The following is a 21,616-nucleotide window of genomic DNA, read 5'->3' as shown; positions in this document are numbered from 1 at the left end:
CTGACTGCAAGGATGATGAGTGACTACACAAAGGAAGTCATTGACAACATGACTGGGTCTCTAAATATCTTCATAGGTTTGACCATTTAAGTTTTCAATCTCTGAACCCAGAAGTAAGTTAGATTGTTGTATTTTACTCCCCCTCCCCCCTGCAATAGTAGGGGCCGCACAGAGAGGTTTTCTGCATGTATTTTAACAACAGACACTTTTTGAGTATATTCTTGTATTACATTGCTTTTTTTGTGTTTCCGCAGCGGACTTTGGGTTGGCTCGTGCATATGGAGTTCCCTTAAAGCCGATGACTCCGAAAGTAGTGACTCTGTGGTAAGTTTCATTGTGGTGAACCACCACATAACAAGAGCACATGATCCCTTGTACATATCATGTGATTCAGCAGACAGTTCAGTGTCTTCTGCAGTATGAATATAGCTGGCTAGCAACGGAGTGTTGTGCGGATTGCTAGCTCCAGTAGAGATACATGTGCTAAGGAGACAAAGGGAGGAGTTAGAGCAAGCCGAAGGAGAGAGGAGCGAGAAGTTGGGCAGCTAGCGAACAGATGCACAGATTTTCAGATGCACAGATTTTTAGACCATGTCTTTCTTGTTACTTTTTTGGCAGGTACCGGGCACCTGAATTGCTTTTTGGAACCACAACTCAGACTACCGCAATCGACATGTGGTAAGACATGCTGATCCACCTGGGATGTATATTCAGCGAGGGGTTGGAATTTTAACTGGAGGCTTTGCAGAGGACTAGGGTGATAGGAAGTGGATAGCCTGGCAGTAAATTAAGCATCAGGCAACACCTGTATTTTTTTATTGTGGGCTGTTCCCATCTCCACAATTGCATCTGAAGCCTGATACTTTCCAAAAGTAGAAGCAGAATGGTCTGTAGGCCAAGCAAAAGCATACACACACCAGACCAGTTGCTTCAGAACACTCTAGGTTAGCAGTGCGCATGTTAGTTCCTCTAAGGGGTAAGGAGGGCTTGTGCGACTATGCTCACATATTGGGTGCTGGTGAAATGATCAGGGTAGGTTTGCAGCAATCACATGCCAATGGGATGGTAGGCTATACAATATTGTGTCAGTATACATACCTCCAACGCTATATCAGACTGCCTTTTCAGACCTAGGGAACTTCCTACTCACACTTCCCTGTGTAGAATTAATTATTGGTGGTGACTTCAATGCCACCATGAATGCAGCTATAGACCGGCAGCCCCCTAGAAACCCTAGTTGGACCTACCCAAAGACTGCAAGAGATGTGTGGAGGACCAGATAGCCGGAGGAACGACTATATAAATTCCATTCTGGGGTACCTAAGAGCCTTTCCAGGCTCAATTAAATTTTAACCTTAGCCACAGGGATGCTAGGCATGACAGAGATTAGACATGTGCCCAGAGGTATAATCGGACCACTCCCCAGTCCTCGTTGCATATACACCATTTACCCCAAAAAACCAAAGATTATTCCCAATCTGCCCAGGATATCTTAAGAATTGTAAAATAAGCAAATACCTCATTAAGGCGACAAAATGCTATTTCGAAGAAAATCAACACTCCAAAACCCTATGGGAGGCATATAAGACAGTACACCGTGGGCACGCCATCTCCCTGATGGCGGGACAGAAGAGAGAACGGCAAAAACACATTGACAGACTAGAATTATAGGTCGCATTAGCGGAGGTGGGCCAGGCTGTAGACACTACTGAAGAGACGACACACAGACTACACCTGACACATCAGGAGTATAGAGCATTCACGGCGAGAAGAGACCTCTTGTAGGCTGACCAAGACACAACATATGATATACGAGCAGGTAGATAAAGCAGGCCATTTATTGACCTGGTTCAGAAAGAAAGAAAGAGCGAATAATTGGATAACTCGGATAAGATTAAATGACGGAGGCTTAGTCACTACACTAGCATATCACCGAAGCTCTGGCGGATCATTACCAAACAATATACACACCAATTGCCACTGCACCGGTGGAAGAGAACCTCGCATTCCTACACGATATTCGCATGCCTACACTTGGTGCAGATGCCATAGCAGCCCTAGATGAGGACATTACACCGGAGGAACTTACACAAGCAATTAGAGTGCTACCCAAGGGGAAGGCGTTAGAACCCAACGGGATTTCGGTCAAATTTTATAAACGTGCCGCTTCCCAACTCGTACCGCACCGCTAGGCCGTGTATGTAGAGAGCTTAGACAAAGGGACCCTGCCTAGAGACCAACGTCTTGCTACCATAGTTGCAATACATAAGCCCGACAAGCCTGCACAAGAGTGTACATCCTACAGACCGATTTCCCTCCTCAATGCGAAGGCAAAAATACTTGCCAAGACGCTGCCAACTAGGCTGCAACCACACTTATCGGTGGTGATCCATCCTTATCAGTCCGGATTTATGCCCCACCGTAACACTGCGCTTAATCTTAGAAGACTGCATGCGTGCTGGAGCGTAGATCAACTATAGCAGAGGACGCGGCTATACTCTCGCTGGATGCGCAAATGGCGTTCGACTTAGTGGAGTGGCCCTTCTTTTTCGCAGTCCTTAAACATATGGGATTTGTTCAAAAATTCTGCACCTGGATTAAACTGTTGTACGCACGACCAATTGCGCAGGTAGTAGTATACGGCCATCTATCGGCTACATTCCCATTGGGTAGAGGGACTAGACAAGGTGGTCCATTGTCACCACTTCTATTTGCAATAGTACTTGCACCCCTGGCTGCATGGATTAGGCAAGAACTGACGATACGGGGGCTGCGATTGAGAGGATCGTATTTCGCTTTACGCGGATGATATTGTATTAAACTTAACGTCCCCAGCACGATCCATCAACTGCCTCTTGGATATCTGTGCAGCCTATGGACATGTATCAGGATACACCATCTACTGGGTGAAATCGCTTCTCAATGCCCTACATGGCCCCCCACTGCGGCTTCCGCGTGGGTGCACGCGCCAGATAGTCACGGACGGATTTAAATACCTTGGGATATTCGTAACACATGACCATGCACTTTTCACCGAAAAAAAACTTGACACAACCCCTGACTAAATTAAAAAAAGATGTCAAACACTGGCGCACACTACCTTTGACTCTACTGGGAAAAGCTGCCCCTTTTGGATCTCTTTAAAATGATGGCACTCCCCAGGTTTCTATACGCGTTGCAGAACACACCGTTCCCTGTCCCCTCTACATATTTCGCAGCGATCAATGCGGAAGTGACAACATTACTTTGGGATGGGAAAGCACCCCGTATAGCTCTGCACAAACTCTCCAGGGGATCGCCCTTCCAGACATCAAAGTATACTATTGGGCTTCCCAGCTGGTGGCTATTAACCAATGGCTCCATGTCCCCCAAGAGGATCCAGCATTCAGGTTAGATAGACACCTTCTAGGCCTGTCAGGGAGCATGGGGGCGCTATACAACAAAAAGAAACAACATAATATTACCGGTCCAACGTCACACACAATACGCATATGGTTTGAGACGCAACAAACACTAGGCTGGGAAGGGGTGGTCACGCAATCAATGCAGCTGTGGGATACAAAGCGACTTGGGATGCTGGGCAATACCAAGGGCTTTCACAGTTGGGATTTAATAGGTATATCAAAAGTTGGGGATTTGTGGCAGAAGGGAGGAGTGGTTACCTTTGCCCATTTACAGGCCACCTATGGCCTAGCGCAGACAGAACTATTTTGGTACATGCAGTTCAGACATGCGCTTCAGTTCCTCCTACCACCGGACACACGACCCGAAGAATCCTCCCCACTAGAGGATAGGCTTTTAACGGACCATTTACACAAAAAGGCAATCTCACTGACCTACCGGAAAATAGTTCATAATCGTTCGGATACCACAGTAACATTGAAGGCCGTGTGGGAGCGTGAGTTGGGAGACATTGATAAGGCTGACTGGCAGGAGGCACTTGCGTCCCCCAGAGAGGTTGCAATCCCATCAAGACGTAGATTAGTGCAATTAAAAATCTTACACCGCACATACTACACTAGGACAATCCTACATAAGATACATCATTCAGACACGCCGCTCTTTCTCCGGCAATGCGGAGAAACAGGCACATTCTACATACTATTTGGCTATGCCCAAGGATAGCATACTACTGGATGGCCGTGTTGCGAACACTCTCCCAGGTCACACATGTTACCATACTGCCAGACCCGGGGTGCTGTCTACTGAACATTTGGGAACCTACAGATTTAAATACGGTTGCTCAGGACTGGGTAACTTTAGGCATGATGATAGCAAAACGAAACAATGCACAACCCTGGGGATCCAGGGTTAGCCCCACTCTTAATCAATGGTGCAAGGATATGGACATGGCGATGATGGCGTAAAAGTCTGTATATATTCATCGAGGGTGTCTAAAAAAAATGGGGGATGGTATGGGGAGGCTGGAATGCCTATCTGGGCAATATATGTGGACCCCCCCTTACTGGAAGAGTCAGAGTCTGATACTAGTACATGAACAAAATATGTTCCTTAATATAGGTCTTTCAGGGAAACACTTGGGCGCAGGAGACGGAAATGGGGGGTCTGTACTTTGGGACATGTAAGAATGAATATATGCATAATGATGGATTTGTGTCTGTGTGCCTTGCAAATTACACTCTCATTGGAATACTATGTGAAATGTTCAATACAAATTGTTAACAGCTAGCTACATTCAGAATGCAAGGTTGAGTGACAGAATAAATACTGAGCGAGGAAAGAAGAGAAAAGAGGAGTAGATTGCTCATTGGGCTAGTGCCTGTTGCCAAGAACCTTATACAACTTGAAGGTCACATTTTATAATCCCAGAATGGGGCTCAAACTCTTCATCATTGAAGGGGTTATTAGGTCATGCTGCAAGGCTACATAAATGCACTTAGCAATTCTGTGAATCACCAGTGAATGAACGAGTGAAGGATACTCCTAATGAGACTAAAATAATGGGCAATGGACAATTCTATTCTGTCAGAGGCCCAGTATGGTTCAGTAAGGGACTTAGGACAGTGGAGCAATGCTTAAACCTGGGACTTTCACTTGGGAAGTACACTAAAGAAAAATTATTACTTGCTACATATATGCTTTGCAGACCTCGCCAGCGCATTTGAGTTAGTTGACCACGGGATATCGGGATATTGTGGAACACTCTGCTTTCATATGGGCCTCCAATAGAGATTGTTTATCTCCTTGCGCAGCTATATGAAAATCTGTCAGCTAAAGTTCGGTTCGGACCCAATGGCGAACTGTTGCCCTCATTTAGAATCCGGCGGAGCGTCACCAGGGCTGCGGACTTGCGCCCTTTTTATTCTGCCTGTTAATTAATTGGGTTGATGTTATGATGAGATCCCTGCAGGTCGATCCCCCAATTGTTGCTGATCGTTCGGTGCCCGTCCTCCTTTATGCTGCCGGTGCAGTACTTTAATCAAGGACCACAGTTGGGCTATAGAGACAAATAGATTCCTTTGCAGATGTAATGCTTTAAAAAAAAAATGAATAAATCAAACTTTCACAATGACCTGCGGGAAATCCTCCAAGAATTTAAGCTCATTTTATCTAGAGGGGCCCCAGATTGTAAGGGTCGAGTATTTTTGTTACCTGGGTATTTTATTCTCTACAAACATTTCATGGGCTTGTAATATCCACAGTAGAGAGCTCAAGATGACTAGAGTATGCAAGGGGTATTCAGATTTTCATTTAATTTAGAAAGCAGACATATTAACGAGATTGTCACCATTTCTAAAGCTGTAGTAACTACAATTTATGGTGGAGGTGTATGGGACTATGCAAATATCAACCCTTTACAAGTCGAGTAAAACAACTTCCTACGGCCTTTGGGCACCCCCCTACCTCCTTGCATCCTCACCCACCCCCTCCCGGCTCCAGCTACCATCTTACTCAGGGAAATAAGGTTAAATCACACGAATAAAACTTTGTTTTCTAAACAAATCTCTATGGTATTCAATATGGGCCAAACCTGAAACTGCACTTACTAGGGCTATTATATTGGACCACCTACGTCTGGCTATCCTCTATTAATGGTATTCTCCGGTCTTGATGATCCAGTTGAAATGTTAAAATTAGAGAAGTCTGCAAAAAAGGTTGCCATATTAGATACAAGGGCAAGAAATAGAGCTTATGTCGAAAGGGAGAAGCACATACTAATAATATATATGTCGCATATATTACGAATTGGATTACAACCATGCTTAACCTGGGTAACAAATTACTACCATCGTTTTGTCCCGACCAGGCTACGCCTGAATATGGAGCACCACCTTGTGTGTTTCCCTAAAATCAAACAGTGGGATTTGACAGCTATTTCATGTTCGTGTGATGGTCATTTTAAACAATGTACATTACATTTTATGCTTTTTTTGTCGGTTTTATGATAATTCAATGAAGCAATTTTTAAAACCCCTATTTATTGCGCACAATATTAGGGACCATACAACTGCTATGTGCTTTTTATGTGCTTTGGAATCCCCAGTTATATGCTTTAGCGTTGCATCATATATCTGTAATGCAGCTGTATCAGGAATAGTTTGTGCTGAGACTGTGATGTTCAGCATGTACCTGGGGTGTTTTTTTAAACCTTAATTATTATCTGACGTGCTGTTTTATTGTTCAGTCCCTAATGGAGAGAGAAAATATTGTTGTTGACTCCATTTAACTGTATTGGGTGCAGGGTGATTGCATTTTCACTGTTGTTTTAATTGAATGTCCTTTATATATATCGTATGCACTTTTATGGCCTATAGCAACAGTGCCAAAATAAAGTTTTCTTCGGGTCAGGCAGCAAAATAGTATCCGATGTATCACAAAGAAATCACGTGGGGGGGGGAGCAAATAGGTTTGGCTAGTAATGTATTTTGATTTTAGTAGTTGCCAACATCCTAGAGATAGAATTGTTGAAAATAAAGCTTTTTCATATTTTCACATTATGTAATTTGGTATAAACAGTGATGTGTCTAGTTTCATAAGCAGAACAATTCGAAAGATCACGTATATGAAAGATAATGGAATATATGAGTATGTGTGTATTAATAAAAGTAGATTTTGTTTCACAATCTGGAAGTGCTCTAAATCGTGTATAGGGTATTAGTTTAAAGGACTTGAATATTTTGTCATAATAATGTGTACAAAAATCTTAAGGCAAGGAGTTGTCGTTCAGTACATTTAAAAGTGGAAAGTGCATGGTTTGTATAAGACAAATTGTATGAGGCACTGTGGTTATTAGCAAGATAATTTTATGGGTTAATTACAGCGTGACAATATAAAAAAGAGAAAAGGCAACTGCTGGTTGCATTTATAAGAAAGCTTATGTGTGTGTATGTTTTTAATTTTACAAAACGACAGTAGCAATAGAACGTACACCAAAAAACGGTCTTTTTGTAACATCTTTAGAAAAACGAGCACACACTTCTTTACTTTGTGAACAAAACAAAGTATCTCCCAACAACGGGTTATCATGAAAGCAAATTGAAGAAAAAATAATGTGCAAGGGCAGTTAGTGAATAACTAAACACACTGACATAATGACAGTATGTCCTTCCTATATAAAACAGGCATAAATCCGCAATTAGAATGTCGTCATGACAGGAAGGTAAATACATCAAAGAACACACATTCACTGTCAATTACAAGCTACACATTTTGCCACATCTAGAGTCGTTAGGAAAAGGATCCCTTGATGCACCATTACCAAAACCTAATGAGAACCCAAATGTGAGATTGTGAACATCGACAAAATGATATGGCGTTAAAGGACATTCTGGCCAGTCAATAGTGAACAGTGAAAAACATGCGCGCAACAGTGGCTGAAAGGGGCATGACCCAAATCTTGTTCTCTCTCTGTATACTCAGGGTTGAACTTTGTTTAAGTATTGATATGAGTTATTTGGACAACTAAAGCTGTCTCTAACCACACCCATTAAACTTTCCCCAGGTCAGTGGGATGGTAGAGTTTCTGCTACAAATTTAAAATGATACTTGAAAGGGAGTTTGTGCCAGCATGTACACCGGTTACTTCCATCTTTAGATCAAAATTCAGCTTTCTTTCCTGCTCTCCCAGGGCGGTGGGGTGTATTCTTGCAGAGTTGCTGGCCCACAAGCCCTTGCTGCCAGGGGGCTCAGAGATCCAGGAGATTGACCTGATCGTCCAGCTGCTGGGAACACCCAATGAAAACATCTGGCCAGTAAGTTTTAGCTCTCTAGATGCTGCACCCTTTCTCTGCAAGATCTTTAGAACCATCTTTTTCTTGCAGGGGTTCGCCAAGCTGCCTTTGGTTGGCCAGTATACCGTGAGGAAGCAGCCATATAACAACCTGAAACACAAGTTCCCATGGCTCTCCGAGGCAGGCCTGCGCCTCCTGAACTTTCTCTTCATGTACGACCCTAAAAAAAGGTAAATTATTTCACGAGAATAGAAAAGAACGATTCCACTCACCTTTCCTCCAGTAGTATGCATTGATTTAAATGGGCTGTGAACAAACCGGTCCAAGTGTCTATCTCCGTTGTTTCTGTTTTTGGCCAGTGTTCCCTGTGAAAGGAATCTGGGCTTTGTTGGACTGACATCTTATAGAGAATGTTGCCATGATGTGTGACATTAAACTTGTCAGTTAAATGGATTGTACTGAGATAATGATACTTGTTATTGGACCAGTGTAAATGAACTACAGCTTTCAGGTTAACAAATAATCTTTCATCCATTAAATACACACAGATTTTTCCAGCGATAAAGAGAGAAGTAGAACTAGAGGGGGAAAGGGCTTTATGGAGGGATTGGGCTGTTCTGTAAATATCTGCGCTCTTATCCGATTTAAGCAGAGTTTCATCTGTATGGGTCTTAAAGGGCTGACTTACCTTGGGGGTGAAAATTAGGCTTGTGAGCGAGATCGAGAAGAACCTAAGTTTTATTGCAAACAGTTGACTAGTGGCTACCTTGGAGATTGCAGCAGACACTGGAATTCGAGGTAGCTCTGCCGGTACAATCATGTGTTGCCATAGTGTGAGATCCAGAATATTGATCAGTCCCATTTGTTTTTTGAGGTGAAAATGTGTCACTTTTATTTCACTGGTGGCTCAGTCTAAGGTGCTTCTGAAATGGCGTAGATGGCCCAAAAAGTGTTAAATCCATTAGGATTTGCCGCATTCTGAACCAGTTGAGTGCAATGTTGTTTACATCATGGATGGTAAATAAGTGATGGTTTGTTCAAGTTTTAAAGGCTTGTTTCAGCTTGTGTGAATGTTTGCCAGCTGTGCTCTTCTTAAATTATAGAGGATTCATATGTTTTCACTTGCAAATGAATGAGCCTTTGACCTTGACTATTTGCATGGTTTCATACTAGATTGATTTCAAGTGCATACGCATGTATGTTTTATTTTTATTTTTTACTGCTCCATAACAGGGTGTATTCAACTCTTTCTACACTGTTACTGACTTAGAGATGTGTGAGATTAGGGAATTAGTAGAGTTGGGCAGCCAGCATTTCCCTCAGTTTCTCTATTGCATTACTGTGGGTCTTAGATCTTTGAGTATGCCTTCCAATGGTCCTTAGGCTGTATGATATTTACTGGCCAAGCAAACACAGCCCAAGTCTTTTCTTTCAGTTTCCCACTATAGCTCTTACATAGGTATCATAGTGCCAGTTCCTATTTTTGTGGTAAAATGTATGGCAAAGTGGTCTAGCTTGTTTTTTCTATCAAGTATGAAAGACATTAACTTGCCCTTGTGGCAAAGCAGTATGTGTTGCTTGTGGTCAAGGGTTGTACGGCCAGATTAGAGTGGCAGAAATGCATGTGAAACTTTTCTGATGAGTCAGGAAAAAAATCACAACATCCTTTCCACACACCTTTTCGGCTTGTGCAACTTAACCTTGAATATGCATCAACATCCACTAAATTTAATCAGTTTCTATCTGACCTTTCACTTTCTGTCACCACCTGGTCTCCACACACTCTCACATGTCAAACTAGTGAGCCTCATCTTACTCTTTACTTCTCTAACCCACTCCTCCACCTTAGTAAGCCCCTCCCATTTTGACCACATTCTAATTCACCTCGGTCCACATCCGCCTAATTTCCTCAAAACTTAATTCAAGAGAATCTTGCCCAAGTTCAGTTTAGCATTGCTCCACACATGTATTACACCTCTTGCAAACCTCTAACAGCCTACTGCGCCCAGCACCTCCCAACATGCTATCATTTTCACTGCCTCGGCCATCCACCCACAGCCATTAATCACACCAGCAACAAGATTTCCTTTGGAGATGCAAGGAATCTTGTGTCCAGGAAAACCTGAACACCTGTAAAGCGACCCATACCACAGTGACTACAGACCATAAGCCAAATCCATGTACTACACCAACCTCATCTTTTTCCCAAAACCAAACCCTCCTTGATTAAAGCTGCCTTATCTAACCTCACGGCCAATTAAATCCCCCCCTAAAATGCCACTGTCTGAAACAACCTCTTATCCCTCCTGTATATCCTTCTTCTCCTGCCCACCACCCACACACTACCCGACTAAACTCTCTCTATCATCTCTCCAGTTGAACCAATTCATAAAGTCGAACTCCACGAACCAATAATGCATGCCCGCCGACTCTTTCCCCACTGCACACTACCAGTAAATCCACCTTCTCCAATAGTGACCTGCCCTACTTTGATCTCTAATCACTCCTTTATATCTTGAATTCACTGTGTGTGTTTCACAACTGCTGACCCCTCACTCTCTGACAACTACCACTTGATAGCCCTAGGCAAATTTTGTTCCAAAACTCTAGTATTCACTCATATATAATCAACTTTCGGTAAATTCAACCCTGAGCAAATAGCCCTCATGTGTGTCTCTGAATTCCTTGGCTTTGGACACTAGAATCACCTCTTCTCTCTTCTTATTCTTTTCAGTCTTATGGCAGCCGTTGCCACGGTTACCCGCCCTACCATGCTCTTGATCGTGGTCTCCATTTGCATTAATGTATTGGGTCTCCTTCTACCAGTTCTACTGCTCTTTCAGTCTCCTAGCTCCTCTCGCTGTCACCGCTAGCCCCTCTACCAGTTGTCCACCTAGAATCAGCATGGGGGTCCGTTCCTAGATACTCTAGGCTGCCTCCCTAGGGCTAAATTCGACAAAGGTACGGCAAAAACAGAAAATAAAACTTGCTTTGGAAGCAGGGTGTCATACAGAGCAGGTCTTGACCTGCGGGTGAAAGAACGGGAACCGGAGTGACTAGTATTATGGTTGTAGAAGGAGGTTTGGCACATTATGCAACACACAAGCATGAAAAGCTTCAAAGTTACTATGACTATTCAGAGAAGTTTGCCTTCCTGGTCAGTTTTTAATTATAAGATTTGTTCTGTGCGAAAGGCTTGTAAGGTGTCTTAGTAAAAGCATAAAAGAAAAATATTTAGAGAAAAATGTAAGAGATAGTCATGAACTGCTCTGGGTAGTGCTTCTTACCAGAGTAAAGAGAAACTGTATGTTGCTCAATTAAGGGGCAGTAACTCTGGATTTACTGCCTCTTATTATGGGCAGTAGAGTCACAATATACCTTTGCTTTTAACGGACAGCAAGGACCGCAGTAAACTGGCCCTTGATGGACGAGCTGTTGTATCGGGCTTCACACGAAGGTCTTACTGAAGTCTTGTATATGGCCAGTCACAGTATACAGCCCCCTTGTCATGAGATAGGGGAAATCAACATTTAGGACCATTTGTCAAGGACATGAAGCTAGGAGGGTTTGGACATCACATATCCTTGCCAGGGAAGAGGATTATTTATGGAATTAATAGAAAGCAAACTCTTGAGTAAAAATGCAAATGTTATCTTGTGTTCTCTCTCCGCACTACTTAACATAAATCATATATTGTGACTTGGGACAGGCATGTACCTGTAGAACATATACATACCTTGCATCAATAAAGCTTTTCATGAGGAATCTGTGTGGCACATGAAGATTTGTGGTTTGAGGATTGATGGGAACTTTCTTTCAACTCCACAAAGTCGTCTAACTTCAGAGTGCCTCTGTTTTGTGTCCTCCTCAGAGCCACTGCCGAAGACTGCCTGGAGAGCTCCTACTTTAAAGAGAAGCCTTTACGTGAGTACTTTGTTTATGGATACTAAGTGCACTGTGAGAAAATGTAGGTATACACCCTGTCTTCGAACACCTGGCTTAGTCCCTTTCTATTTCTAGCCTGTGAACCCGAGCTGATGCCCACCTTTCCGCACCATCGCAACAAGCGCGCTTCCACTGGGGCCTCCGTCGTCGAGAACAAACGCAGCAAACACTGACGGCTGCTGAAAAGGGTGAGAGTACACTGTATTTGTGTTTTTCTACTCGGTTGGGGGCATGTATTGAGCAGTAACCTCCTCATAGATGCTGCTATGTCTCGCACCAGCGATTGTATGGAATTCAGATTGTATGTGTTGGTGGTAGGTCATTAGTTTGAAATGGATAGTGAGAAATACTATCAGTTAGACTCAGTTAATTCTATACCCAATTAATTTGAATTTTTTTTTTATTTAATGGACAAGATATTTGAAAATATTCAGATATAAACGCCTTTTAATAAAACACAGGAATGGAATAATATTAGTGGCTGGGAGCTAAGCCCGAGAGGGAGGTCGGAGGACAAAAGAAGGAAGGCATTTGTAGAGGAAGGGACTTCCCCTTGTTTTAACAAAACTGCGACCTTTTGAGAACAAAATACACGTTTTAATTGATTGATTAGAATCCGGTGGTCCATAAGCTGTGTTGCTTTATTTACCATGGGTAGCTTCCCCATAATTAAATAAGCAGTTAGAAAACTGGCAGAACTGTTCGGGCCTATTTAGATAAATACTAAGAGCTGTGCTAAATCATTTTACGATATTTCTGCGTCAGAAGACACTTTAATAAAAAGCCACAGAGGTAAACCTTGTTAATCAAGTAAATGTCATACAACGCCTGGAGAAAAAAGGGGATGTGTTCTTAGGACTACTACACGGATGACCAGCAAAGTATATGGCTCATCACTTATTCATTTATTTATGAAACATTTGTAAAGCGCATGGTTACACTATAATTAGAGCTCCCAGTTTTCCGTTTTTACAGATTTTTACAGATAAATACAGACAGAAAACCTTTTATTTTCCTCTCTGTATTTATTTTTAAATGTGGATAAAAGTGGAAATTGGGTTGTTTTTGATGGATTCTAAATGCTCTCAGTCATGACTACCAGGCCAATAACTGTGTTTTGTCAGGAAGGGAATTAAAAAAATATAGGAATTTTAATAAAGAGCCTTAAACAGCAGTAGATTTGCACAATCTTGATACTAAAATGTACATATTTTCTTACAAGTGCATATTTTACCATGTGAGTGTGTTTATATCATTGAAATGTGTCAGGCGTTTAGGGATGAGTGCACATTAACAGGTTTAATAGAAGCAGAAATATACACATTTCCGCTTCATTTTTTCACAAAACCTAAAATAAATATGGATAAATACAGGAAAAATTTGCAAAAAATAAATATGGATAAATACAGACGGAAATGACTAAAATATAAATACCATAAAACCGGGAGCCCTAACTATAATCAGTGTGTCCCCGCGCTGTGGGCACAGTCCAAAAGAAAAGCAGGGATTCAAGCAGTCAGCAACAGGTGGAAGTAGGAATAACAAAGCTCCAGAGTTTAATTCCTCGGGAAAAGGTGAGTTTCAAATTTCTGGCGGAACCTTGTTTCCGAAGGCTCCATCCGGAGTTCAATAGGCAATGTATTCCACTGTTTACTAGCTAAATATTTAAAAGAGCGACCTCCCATTTGCGCTTTATAAATACGAGGGACATGGAATTGCATACTTCCAAGAGACCTCAGAATGCGTTTAGGACGGTAGATGGTCAGCAAATTTTGAAGATATACAGGGGCTTTGCCCTGTGTAATGCGGTGGGCTATACACATGGTTTTAAACAAGATGCGTTCCTGTATAGGGAGCCAATGAAGAGTCGCCAAAGCTCGTTTCCCTGATGTTTTTCTGGGCAAATTAAGAACGAGTCTGGCCACTGTATTTTGAACACATTGGAGTTGGTGAATCCCTTTTCTGTTAATACCAATAAGCAGAGAATTCCCATAGTCCAGGTGAGGAGTGACTAGGGTGTGTATCAAGGTTCTCCTTGCTTTAATGGGGAGAAGATCTAAGAGTTTTCAAAGGGATTTCAAAATGCCATAACATTTGCCTGACATAATTCCAATGTGTTGTTCAAACGAGAGAAGAGTATCCAGGTGGACACCTAAGTTCTTCACAAGGACAGAAGGGGTGGGTGTGAGGCCTAGTTCCGGGGGCCACCAAGCCGACGACCAGATAGATGGCCTTTTGCCGCTCACTATCAACTCGGTTTTATTTCCGTTGAGGCGGAGGCAATTATTTTTCATCCAGCCAGCTAAAGCAGTTAGACAGGCGGAGAAATTGGCTGCCGCCTAAATGGTACTTTGCAATAAAGTGATCACCAATTGTGTATCGTCTGCATAGGATACAATTTCTACGCCGTAGGATTCCACAATCCTCGCAAGGGGCTCCATATAGCGATTGAATAATGTAGGGCTCAAAATAGAGCCCTGTGGAACCCCCTGCTTTAAACACCGCTGTGTTATTTGAACTGAGGGCACTTAAGTGCCTTTCTCATTTTCCAAGACAAATTGACCACTAGTAGGTAAGCGATTTTCAGTGTAACCAGCATCATGGTAGAAGATCCCATAGGTTCAAGGCTTGTGAGCCAATATATAGAGCTCTTGTAAGTTGCTACATTGAATGAGAGTTATCTTGATAGGTGAAAAGAACCAAAGATAATCTTGGTGTTCCTTCAAAGTATTCCACTTTACAAAAAAGTGAAGAATATTCTAATCGGCCCCAGGAGCAGCCATGTACACCTTACACAATCATACTAAAATGGCCATTCAAGCAAGTAGCAAAACAAACCCAGTTTGACCGGGTTAAAGGGGAGAGGGTGTGCTTGTCAAGGCAAGGAGCACTATGCATGGTCTGGAGTTTATGCTGGAAGCCCAGCACCGTAGAGATCTAGCATTTCTTACTGCCATTGGAAAGTCCATGATATAACTGACAGTAAATCTGTGCGATTGTCAGTGTGCTGGGGAATGAATCGGCATGTGGGGGCTGAGTCAGAGCAACCATGCATGAGAAATTGGCAGAAAGGTACTGTTCCCTGACAGCAAGAGAAATTACAATGGCGGCCACGTCAGCATAAGGAAAAGCTGCAATGCGAAGCAAAGAGCCTGTCAGAAATGACTTGGCTCGGCTGCTGCCCCCTTAGGACTGCCGTAGGGCGTCTGTCCCCAATCTGAAACTCTACTGGGAGAACTGGCTTGCCCACATAGTGGCCCCTCACAATTTTCTCACATATTTTTACATAAATCGTGTGCATAGAGTGCTGTTGTGACCCCCAGACCAAGAACAGTCATGGCCAGGATCCTGAATCACTGGGATAGAGACGTGATATTGCAAAGAGCATGCACATAGGTCCCTTAAATGTAGAGGACAAAACAATGCTCGTATTCCCCCAATGATACTACTGTAGTGCAACATCGGTATAAACTGTTGATCCTGTTAGTCAAGGGGAAACTTAGAGCACTGGGAGTTGGCTGTATGCTAATGTTTTCCCCTCCGACCTAAAAGTAATCCTTGGCAATCTGGCATTATTCTTCATTGACCCAAAGCGGGCTTTGAGTGGGGCTGAAAAACTTGAACCTTACTCCCAACAAACCACCTCAAACTTGGAGCAGACAAAAGAAAAAGAGAAGTAACAAGAAACTACACACGAGGAACGCAGAGACCTACAAGGCAACAAACAGGACAAAGCGGCAACAGTGGCAGCAGAAGGAGCACCACAGGGGCGATTATCCCCTGTAGATGTTGCTGCCAGACAAGGGCTCTGGATCGGTTCCAGACCAACCATCTGCAAGTGATCTTCCTCATGTAACTGACTACCGAAAACATGGATTGAAACATTGAGATTAATGGAGTGTTCAATCCTCTGCTTTGTACAAGTTGCCACTAGAGACATGGGTCCCGGTATGAGCGACATTACTGAAGATGCAGTTGCGATCGGTTAGTAACATCGGCAACCCTGTGCAATTTTTGTTTCTAGATTGTAAAAAGTTGTTAGAAATGTTATCTGATCGTATAGTTCTGTTGTTGGTCGTGTTGGGTTCTTCAGTTTGCGGTGGGGGAGGGGTCATTTGGGAACATATGGAATGGAATTCACAAGGTCAGCATCACCAGGTCTCTGTGGGGACATGAAATACATAATACTGACACTTTGTACATGCAGAAGAGAAAGCTCACCCCCTGTCGGAAACTGAGGCAAACATTCGAGTATCACATCAGGGCAGGCATCGGCTTCTACGGGTATGTAACTTGAAATGTACGAGTCACATAGTACATTCAGAGGGCAGATATGTCCTAGTTACTGGCAGAAGAAAAGAAATAAAGGTATTACTAGCTAGTTGCTATGCGTCCAACAGGCGAGTGCATTAATCATATACGTTCTGCCTTCATGTATAGCTGCCTTAGTTCATCTACCTCTGCTGATACAGATGACTATAATTGTGTGGCGAGTTTTCATTCACCCCTTCCTGATTCCCCAACTGGACAAATGGCAAAAGTCTTTACAGAAAAGAACAGCTACTAAGCTTTGGCATGACAGATGCCCAGTCAAGAAAAATACTTGTTTTACATATGGCGTAGTCTAATCCAAGGTGCTATGGTGGCAAAACAACAATGGATTGGGATGCGACCATGAGTTGCATCTCATTGGCGGAGATTAAACCAATCATTCCATCCATCACAGGCCCAGGTTGATCAGTAACTTGTGGCTTTTGGCTGCTGGCAAGACCGGTAAAACAGCTAGCTTCCTGTTTTATGTGTTTCGATTGTTCTCCACTGTGACAGTACCTTATTGTACCACTATTTACCCGGGTCCAGTGGCCTTTCGGGTTGCCCCATTGTTGCATAACTAATATTAATGGTGATAGCTAAATATTGTTGGAAACCTGTATTGCCAGTTGACGGACATGATGTAACTATAGCGTATGCCTTAGAGATTCCCTGCTGGATAACAAGGGTGGCAGCCAAGCATATAAATGTTATCCCTTTATGGTAAAAGGTGGGAATAGTAATAGAATTAGCACTCCAATAATTTGTAGCTATTGTAGCAGAATATGGACCTACAATAGGACAGTTTCTCCACATTGAGTCACTAGTCAGACTGATACAACATACCTCAGTAAGAGAATCTTTGAAACAACTACATTGGTTCCCAATCACTGCAAGAGTGAAGTTTAAAGCCCTCTGCATTGCCCATAGGGCAGTAAACAATAAAGGCCCAGAAAAACTCAGACTTCTGCTCATACCTGGAAACCATTAATGGGTTCCCCTTCTCATCATGGTTTATCGTCAGTGCGGGGAAGCGTCCGGGTATCCATGCGCTACATAAATTCCATAATCAAATCAAATCCAAACTCTAAGGATGAATGGCGATGTTGAACCCCTTGTGCACGAAACCCTGTCCACCGCGCTAGAACTGGCCCTGGAAAGCAGCAAGTAACTCAACTCTATTGACGCCTACTTATACAAATAAAAAGTTACTTTAGTGGTCTGAGAGATAAATGCTTAAGAGACTTGGTGAGTGAGTGAACGACTAGGAAAATGAGTCGATGCTACTGTATACACTACCAAGTGTTGTCAAGTGCCCGCTTTATATTGCTGCAATTTAATTACACTTCAAAGACGTATTTGATACAAACTGGGGCAGAAATATTAGGCATCTTCATAGTCCTTTCCCAGATGCTGAAAACAGGCTTGTACTACATGGCACAGCAGTTTTGGTGACTGCTGGAAGTCAGTGGTCTAGTACTGTGTGTGTATTGGCTGATAGAAAGAGATTAATGCACCCCAAGGAAAGCCTCTATAAACTGATAGCTAGAACAAAAAAAATGTATCTTGTAGATTGTTAGAATTATTGGTCCGATGATTGCTAGCCACCCACTGTAAGTGAGGTAAAGCCTTCACACTTAGGCTAGCTGATGTGCAAAAATGGCAAGAAATAGAGAAAGTAACAATTAAAAATATCATAACTAAACAACAAAACTCGGATAAAGGATGGCTGTGGATGGCCTAGGATTTTACGCTTCTCACGAGCAGACATTTCGCCAACACAGGAACTTGAGAAGCACACCTTAGGTTTGTACAACACACCAGACCAAAACTCAGATCTTTATTGCACCCTCAGAACTCATGATGGTCTCTGGTTTTAGCCTCAAGAGAGCCCTCGCAATGAGGACTAGGTTTAGCTTTGTGGAGACGTTCTGGTGGGAGAGAACACAAACGGAGAATCACAGAGCCTGAAAAAATAAAAACGTGTCTTTTCTTTCTGTTGAGGAACCTCTTTTGGTGAATGACTCTGACAGAATCAATGTCCAGTGCCAAAAATGCACCTGCAGACTTATAGCGCTTAACCCTTTCGATGCTCATGACGAGCTCAGCTCGTCATGATGCACAGTTGAGCTGTGCTGATGACGAGCTGAGCTCGTCATGAATAAAGCCTAAGTGCAATTTCCAGCACAGGGGGGGAAAACACCTAGCAGCCAAGGTGTTAAAGCCACAAAACTGCTTCTCATGAAAAGTTCAGACATTGCAAATACACAATCGGTGCCAGAAAACTGATAACCTACAAGGTCTAATCAAACCAGAATGAATGGCGCCAGTAAAGAAGAGACTCAAAGATTCACGATATTTTACTTGAACATTGCTAAGGCAGCCTGGCCAGACTCTCAGGAGGTGACTACATCTATCTGCTCTATTTAGCTAGAAAGGCTGGAGTGAGTTAAGTGTATAGAACAGAGAAGAGGGTGAGCCTTGGCGAGGGCAGCGCCACAGACTCGCAGCTGCCTGAAAGTGCCTATATGTATGACCCAAGGGACCGGTAGGTAAGTACAGTGCAATGTGTAGGAGCTGGACTACAATTATCAAAGGAAGTGGGGTGCAATCTAGGTATGTTTATGAAATTATCTTCTATATGAAATAGCTCCTTTTTAATGTAGTGCTAAAACCACAGCAGGCTATCATACTGTTGTAAAGCAACTGTAATGCTGTTTTAACACTTGTTTCTTTTGTTTCAATAGTCCATAAACAAACGTCTGACTACAGTGCTGCATGGACTTCAACCCACTGTGTCACTGACCTGTACATCTGTGAGGAAGTAGTTCTTTTCAATTCCAGATCAGGATGAACGGCAAGTGGCTGTTGTGGTCCTACAGGAGACCCGATGCAGAGGGCACTGCAGTGCTGTGGACAGCAGAGATGGACCCAGAGAGAATTCCTACTGACATCATCTCTCCTCTTCTGCGCCCGAACTACAGAGACCAATGCAGGGGATGCGGGCACATGGAGTTCCTTGAGCCTGACCGTCGCTGCTGACTTGGAGGACTGACTAACTAGAGTGGAAGAAGCCTTGACACTCATCTGCCATACTTACTATGAATGCTGTTATGTTATCAACAGATAGGGCCTAACTTAAAATGGCTAGGGTATGACCTTTCCCAGGTTTGGCCAGATGATTGACTGCAAATGTTTTTGACTTTCCTCCTAAGAGAACTGGATTGACTTCAGAATAAAAGGTGTCCAGTTTGCTGATCTTGTCATGTCAATCAGTGATCCCTTTGGAAGCTCTACAGTTAACTCATGTGTGTTGTTTGAGATGACATGAAGGGGGCTCCAGGAAACTTCCCTTACCATCAAAAGGTGAAGGTGCACTGTGAGCAAACCCACCAATGAAATAATACAGGAGGCACAGACATGCGGGTCTTGTTGTCTGGCTGCTCTGCCTCATGTCTCAACCTGACCATGGAATGCCCCCCCTTTTTGTAAATCGTCTCTGGAGAAGTGGACTTTTTTTTAAGGAGAGCTTTCCGGTACTTTGAATCCAGATTGAAACACAAGATTTTTTTTGATTTTTTTTACTTTAAACAGTGAAGTCTTGTGATCAGAACTATACGTTGTTGTTGTTCAAGGTTTCAGTGTGTAAGCTGTTTCTTCAAAATTGCTTTGAGTGACGAAATAGTTTGTAAGATAATACTGGAAAATAAACTGGACATTCTTTTTTAAAAAGGGTTCAACATTTTATTTTATGATATAGCATGATTGCAGAATACAGAAAAATAAAACCCATTAGACGGAATGGAATGTGTATGTTGAACAGTGTGGACAGAACACTATGTTATGTTAAGGTATGCAGATTTGTAGTGCACGCCATCACCCGGGAGGGTATCCTGGCACTGAGCAGGTGTGAGCCTAGCTAAATCTGGGCCTGATGGGATTACTCAAAAAGCCAGGTCTTCAACTTCTTACCAAATTCAAGAAATGAGGAGGAGAACCCTATGTGTATTGTTCCACACTTTAGGAGTGATGTAGGAGAAGGCTGAACCGCCAGATCTGGTTTTCCGTATGCGCGGTATATGCACAATTAGGATGTGGGCGAGCGGAAGTGTCTTGAAGGTTTGTGAAAGCACATGTGATTGTTGAGGTAAGCTGTGCCTTGAAAGTGTGGAGTTTGAATTGTGCTCATTTGTGTATGGGTAGCCAGTGGAGGTCCTTCAGGTGTGAGTGCCGTGTGGAAGGTTGGAAGTGATTCTCCCCGCCGAGTTCTGAATGATCTGCAGCCTACTTGTGAGTTTTTTGTTGATCCCGGCATAGAGGGTGTTCATGTAGTCCAGCTAGCTACACATTACACTACTCATTAAATTTTCTCTCCTAATCTTTTTCCCCCATTGATATACTGAGAGCTTAAATGACTGTTGTGCACATAAGAATGTCTTGCTTACAACAGACTCAACAGCTCACTCTTCTTAGGATATGCGTAGATGTCACACTGCTTAGAACCCTCTTCAATTTCTAGCCCACATTACCGGTGGCCTGTTTATTTCATTTATTGACGCTCTCCCTTCTCAATTACAAAGTATAATTAATAATCATGTAAGCGTACATCTATCCTTATACAGCATCATCTGACTACCCTTTTCTACCTAGCGTTCTCTTTCCCAACTTTCCCTTTGGATCATTTCTGCAGACCACGTTGATTTCTGTACGTTCTTGGTGGATGTTCGCCCAGTGGGAATTTATTGTCTCTGGTTAGTTTGTGCCCCACTTCCGAATCCTCAGGGAGCCTCTGATCCCTTCTAGTTAATTTCATTTGGATTCCTTCAGTCATATATCATTCCCCCATATCTCTCAACTACCTGGCTACATTCGGGGGGTTTGAGCTTAACCAGTGTATTGCTAGTCATCCCCTGGCTAGCAGCAATGTGAAATTTATTAACTTTTTTTTATCCTGCAATTAGTGTGGCTGGTGCATACACCCAACAAACACACCTGTGGACATAACTACAATTATATCCCTTCATAATATTGACACGCCACCTGTTCCCAGTAATTTAGGATTTTCAGACAGGTCTAGGTTAAGTGGTGTCTGCTTGCATTTGAAACATCCCTAAGTCTTGGGCAAGTGTATTTTATGCAGCATGGCTGAGGTGACGTATGTCCTGTGT

General features: G+C 42.9%; 1 protein-coding gene across 1 annotated transcript in view; it reads left to right on the top strand.

The window, feature by feature from the left end:
• Nucleotides 1–20,180, top strand: part of CDK10 (cyclin dependent kinase 10) — a 77,139-nt gene extending 56,959 nt beyond the window's left edge. The window contains exons 8-14 of the mRNA XM_086945793.1: nucleotides 255–324; nucleotides 619–678; nucleotides 8,090–8,213; nucleotides 8,283–8,422; nucleotides 12,064–12,116; nucleotides 12,213–12,325; nucleotides 19,196–20,180. Of these exons, the coding sequence (XP_086801919.1) occupies nucleotides 255–324; nucleotides 619–678; nucleotides 8,090–8,213; nucleotides 8,283–8,422; nucleotides 12,064–12,116; nucleotides 12,213–12,310 (545 nt within the window). The 3' untranslated portion in view covers nucleotides 12,311–12,325; nucleotides 19,196–20,180. The remainder of the gene's footprint in view (nucleotides 1–254; nucleotides 325–618; nucleotides 679–8,089; nucleotides 8,214–8,282; nucleotides 8,423–12,063; nucleotides 12,117–12,212; nucleotides 12,326–19,195) is intronic.
• The last annotated feature ends 1,436 nt before the right edge of the window (nucleotides 20,181–21,616 follow it).

The sequence above is a fragment of the Lissotriton vulgaris genome, chromosome 12 (genome assembly GCF_964263255.1).
Source record: "Lissotriton vulgaris chromosome 12, aLisVul1.2, whole genome shotgun sequence".
Lineage (NCBI taxonomy): Eukaryota > Metazoa > Chordata > Amphibia > Caudata > Salamandridae > Lissotriton > Lissotriton vulgaris.
This window is presented reverse-complemented; position numbering and strand designations above follow the sequence as displayed.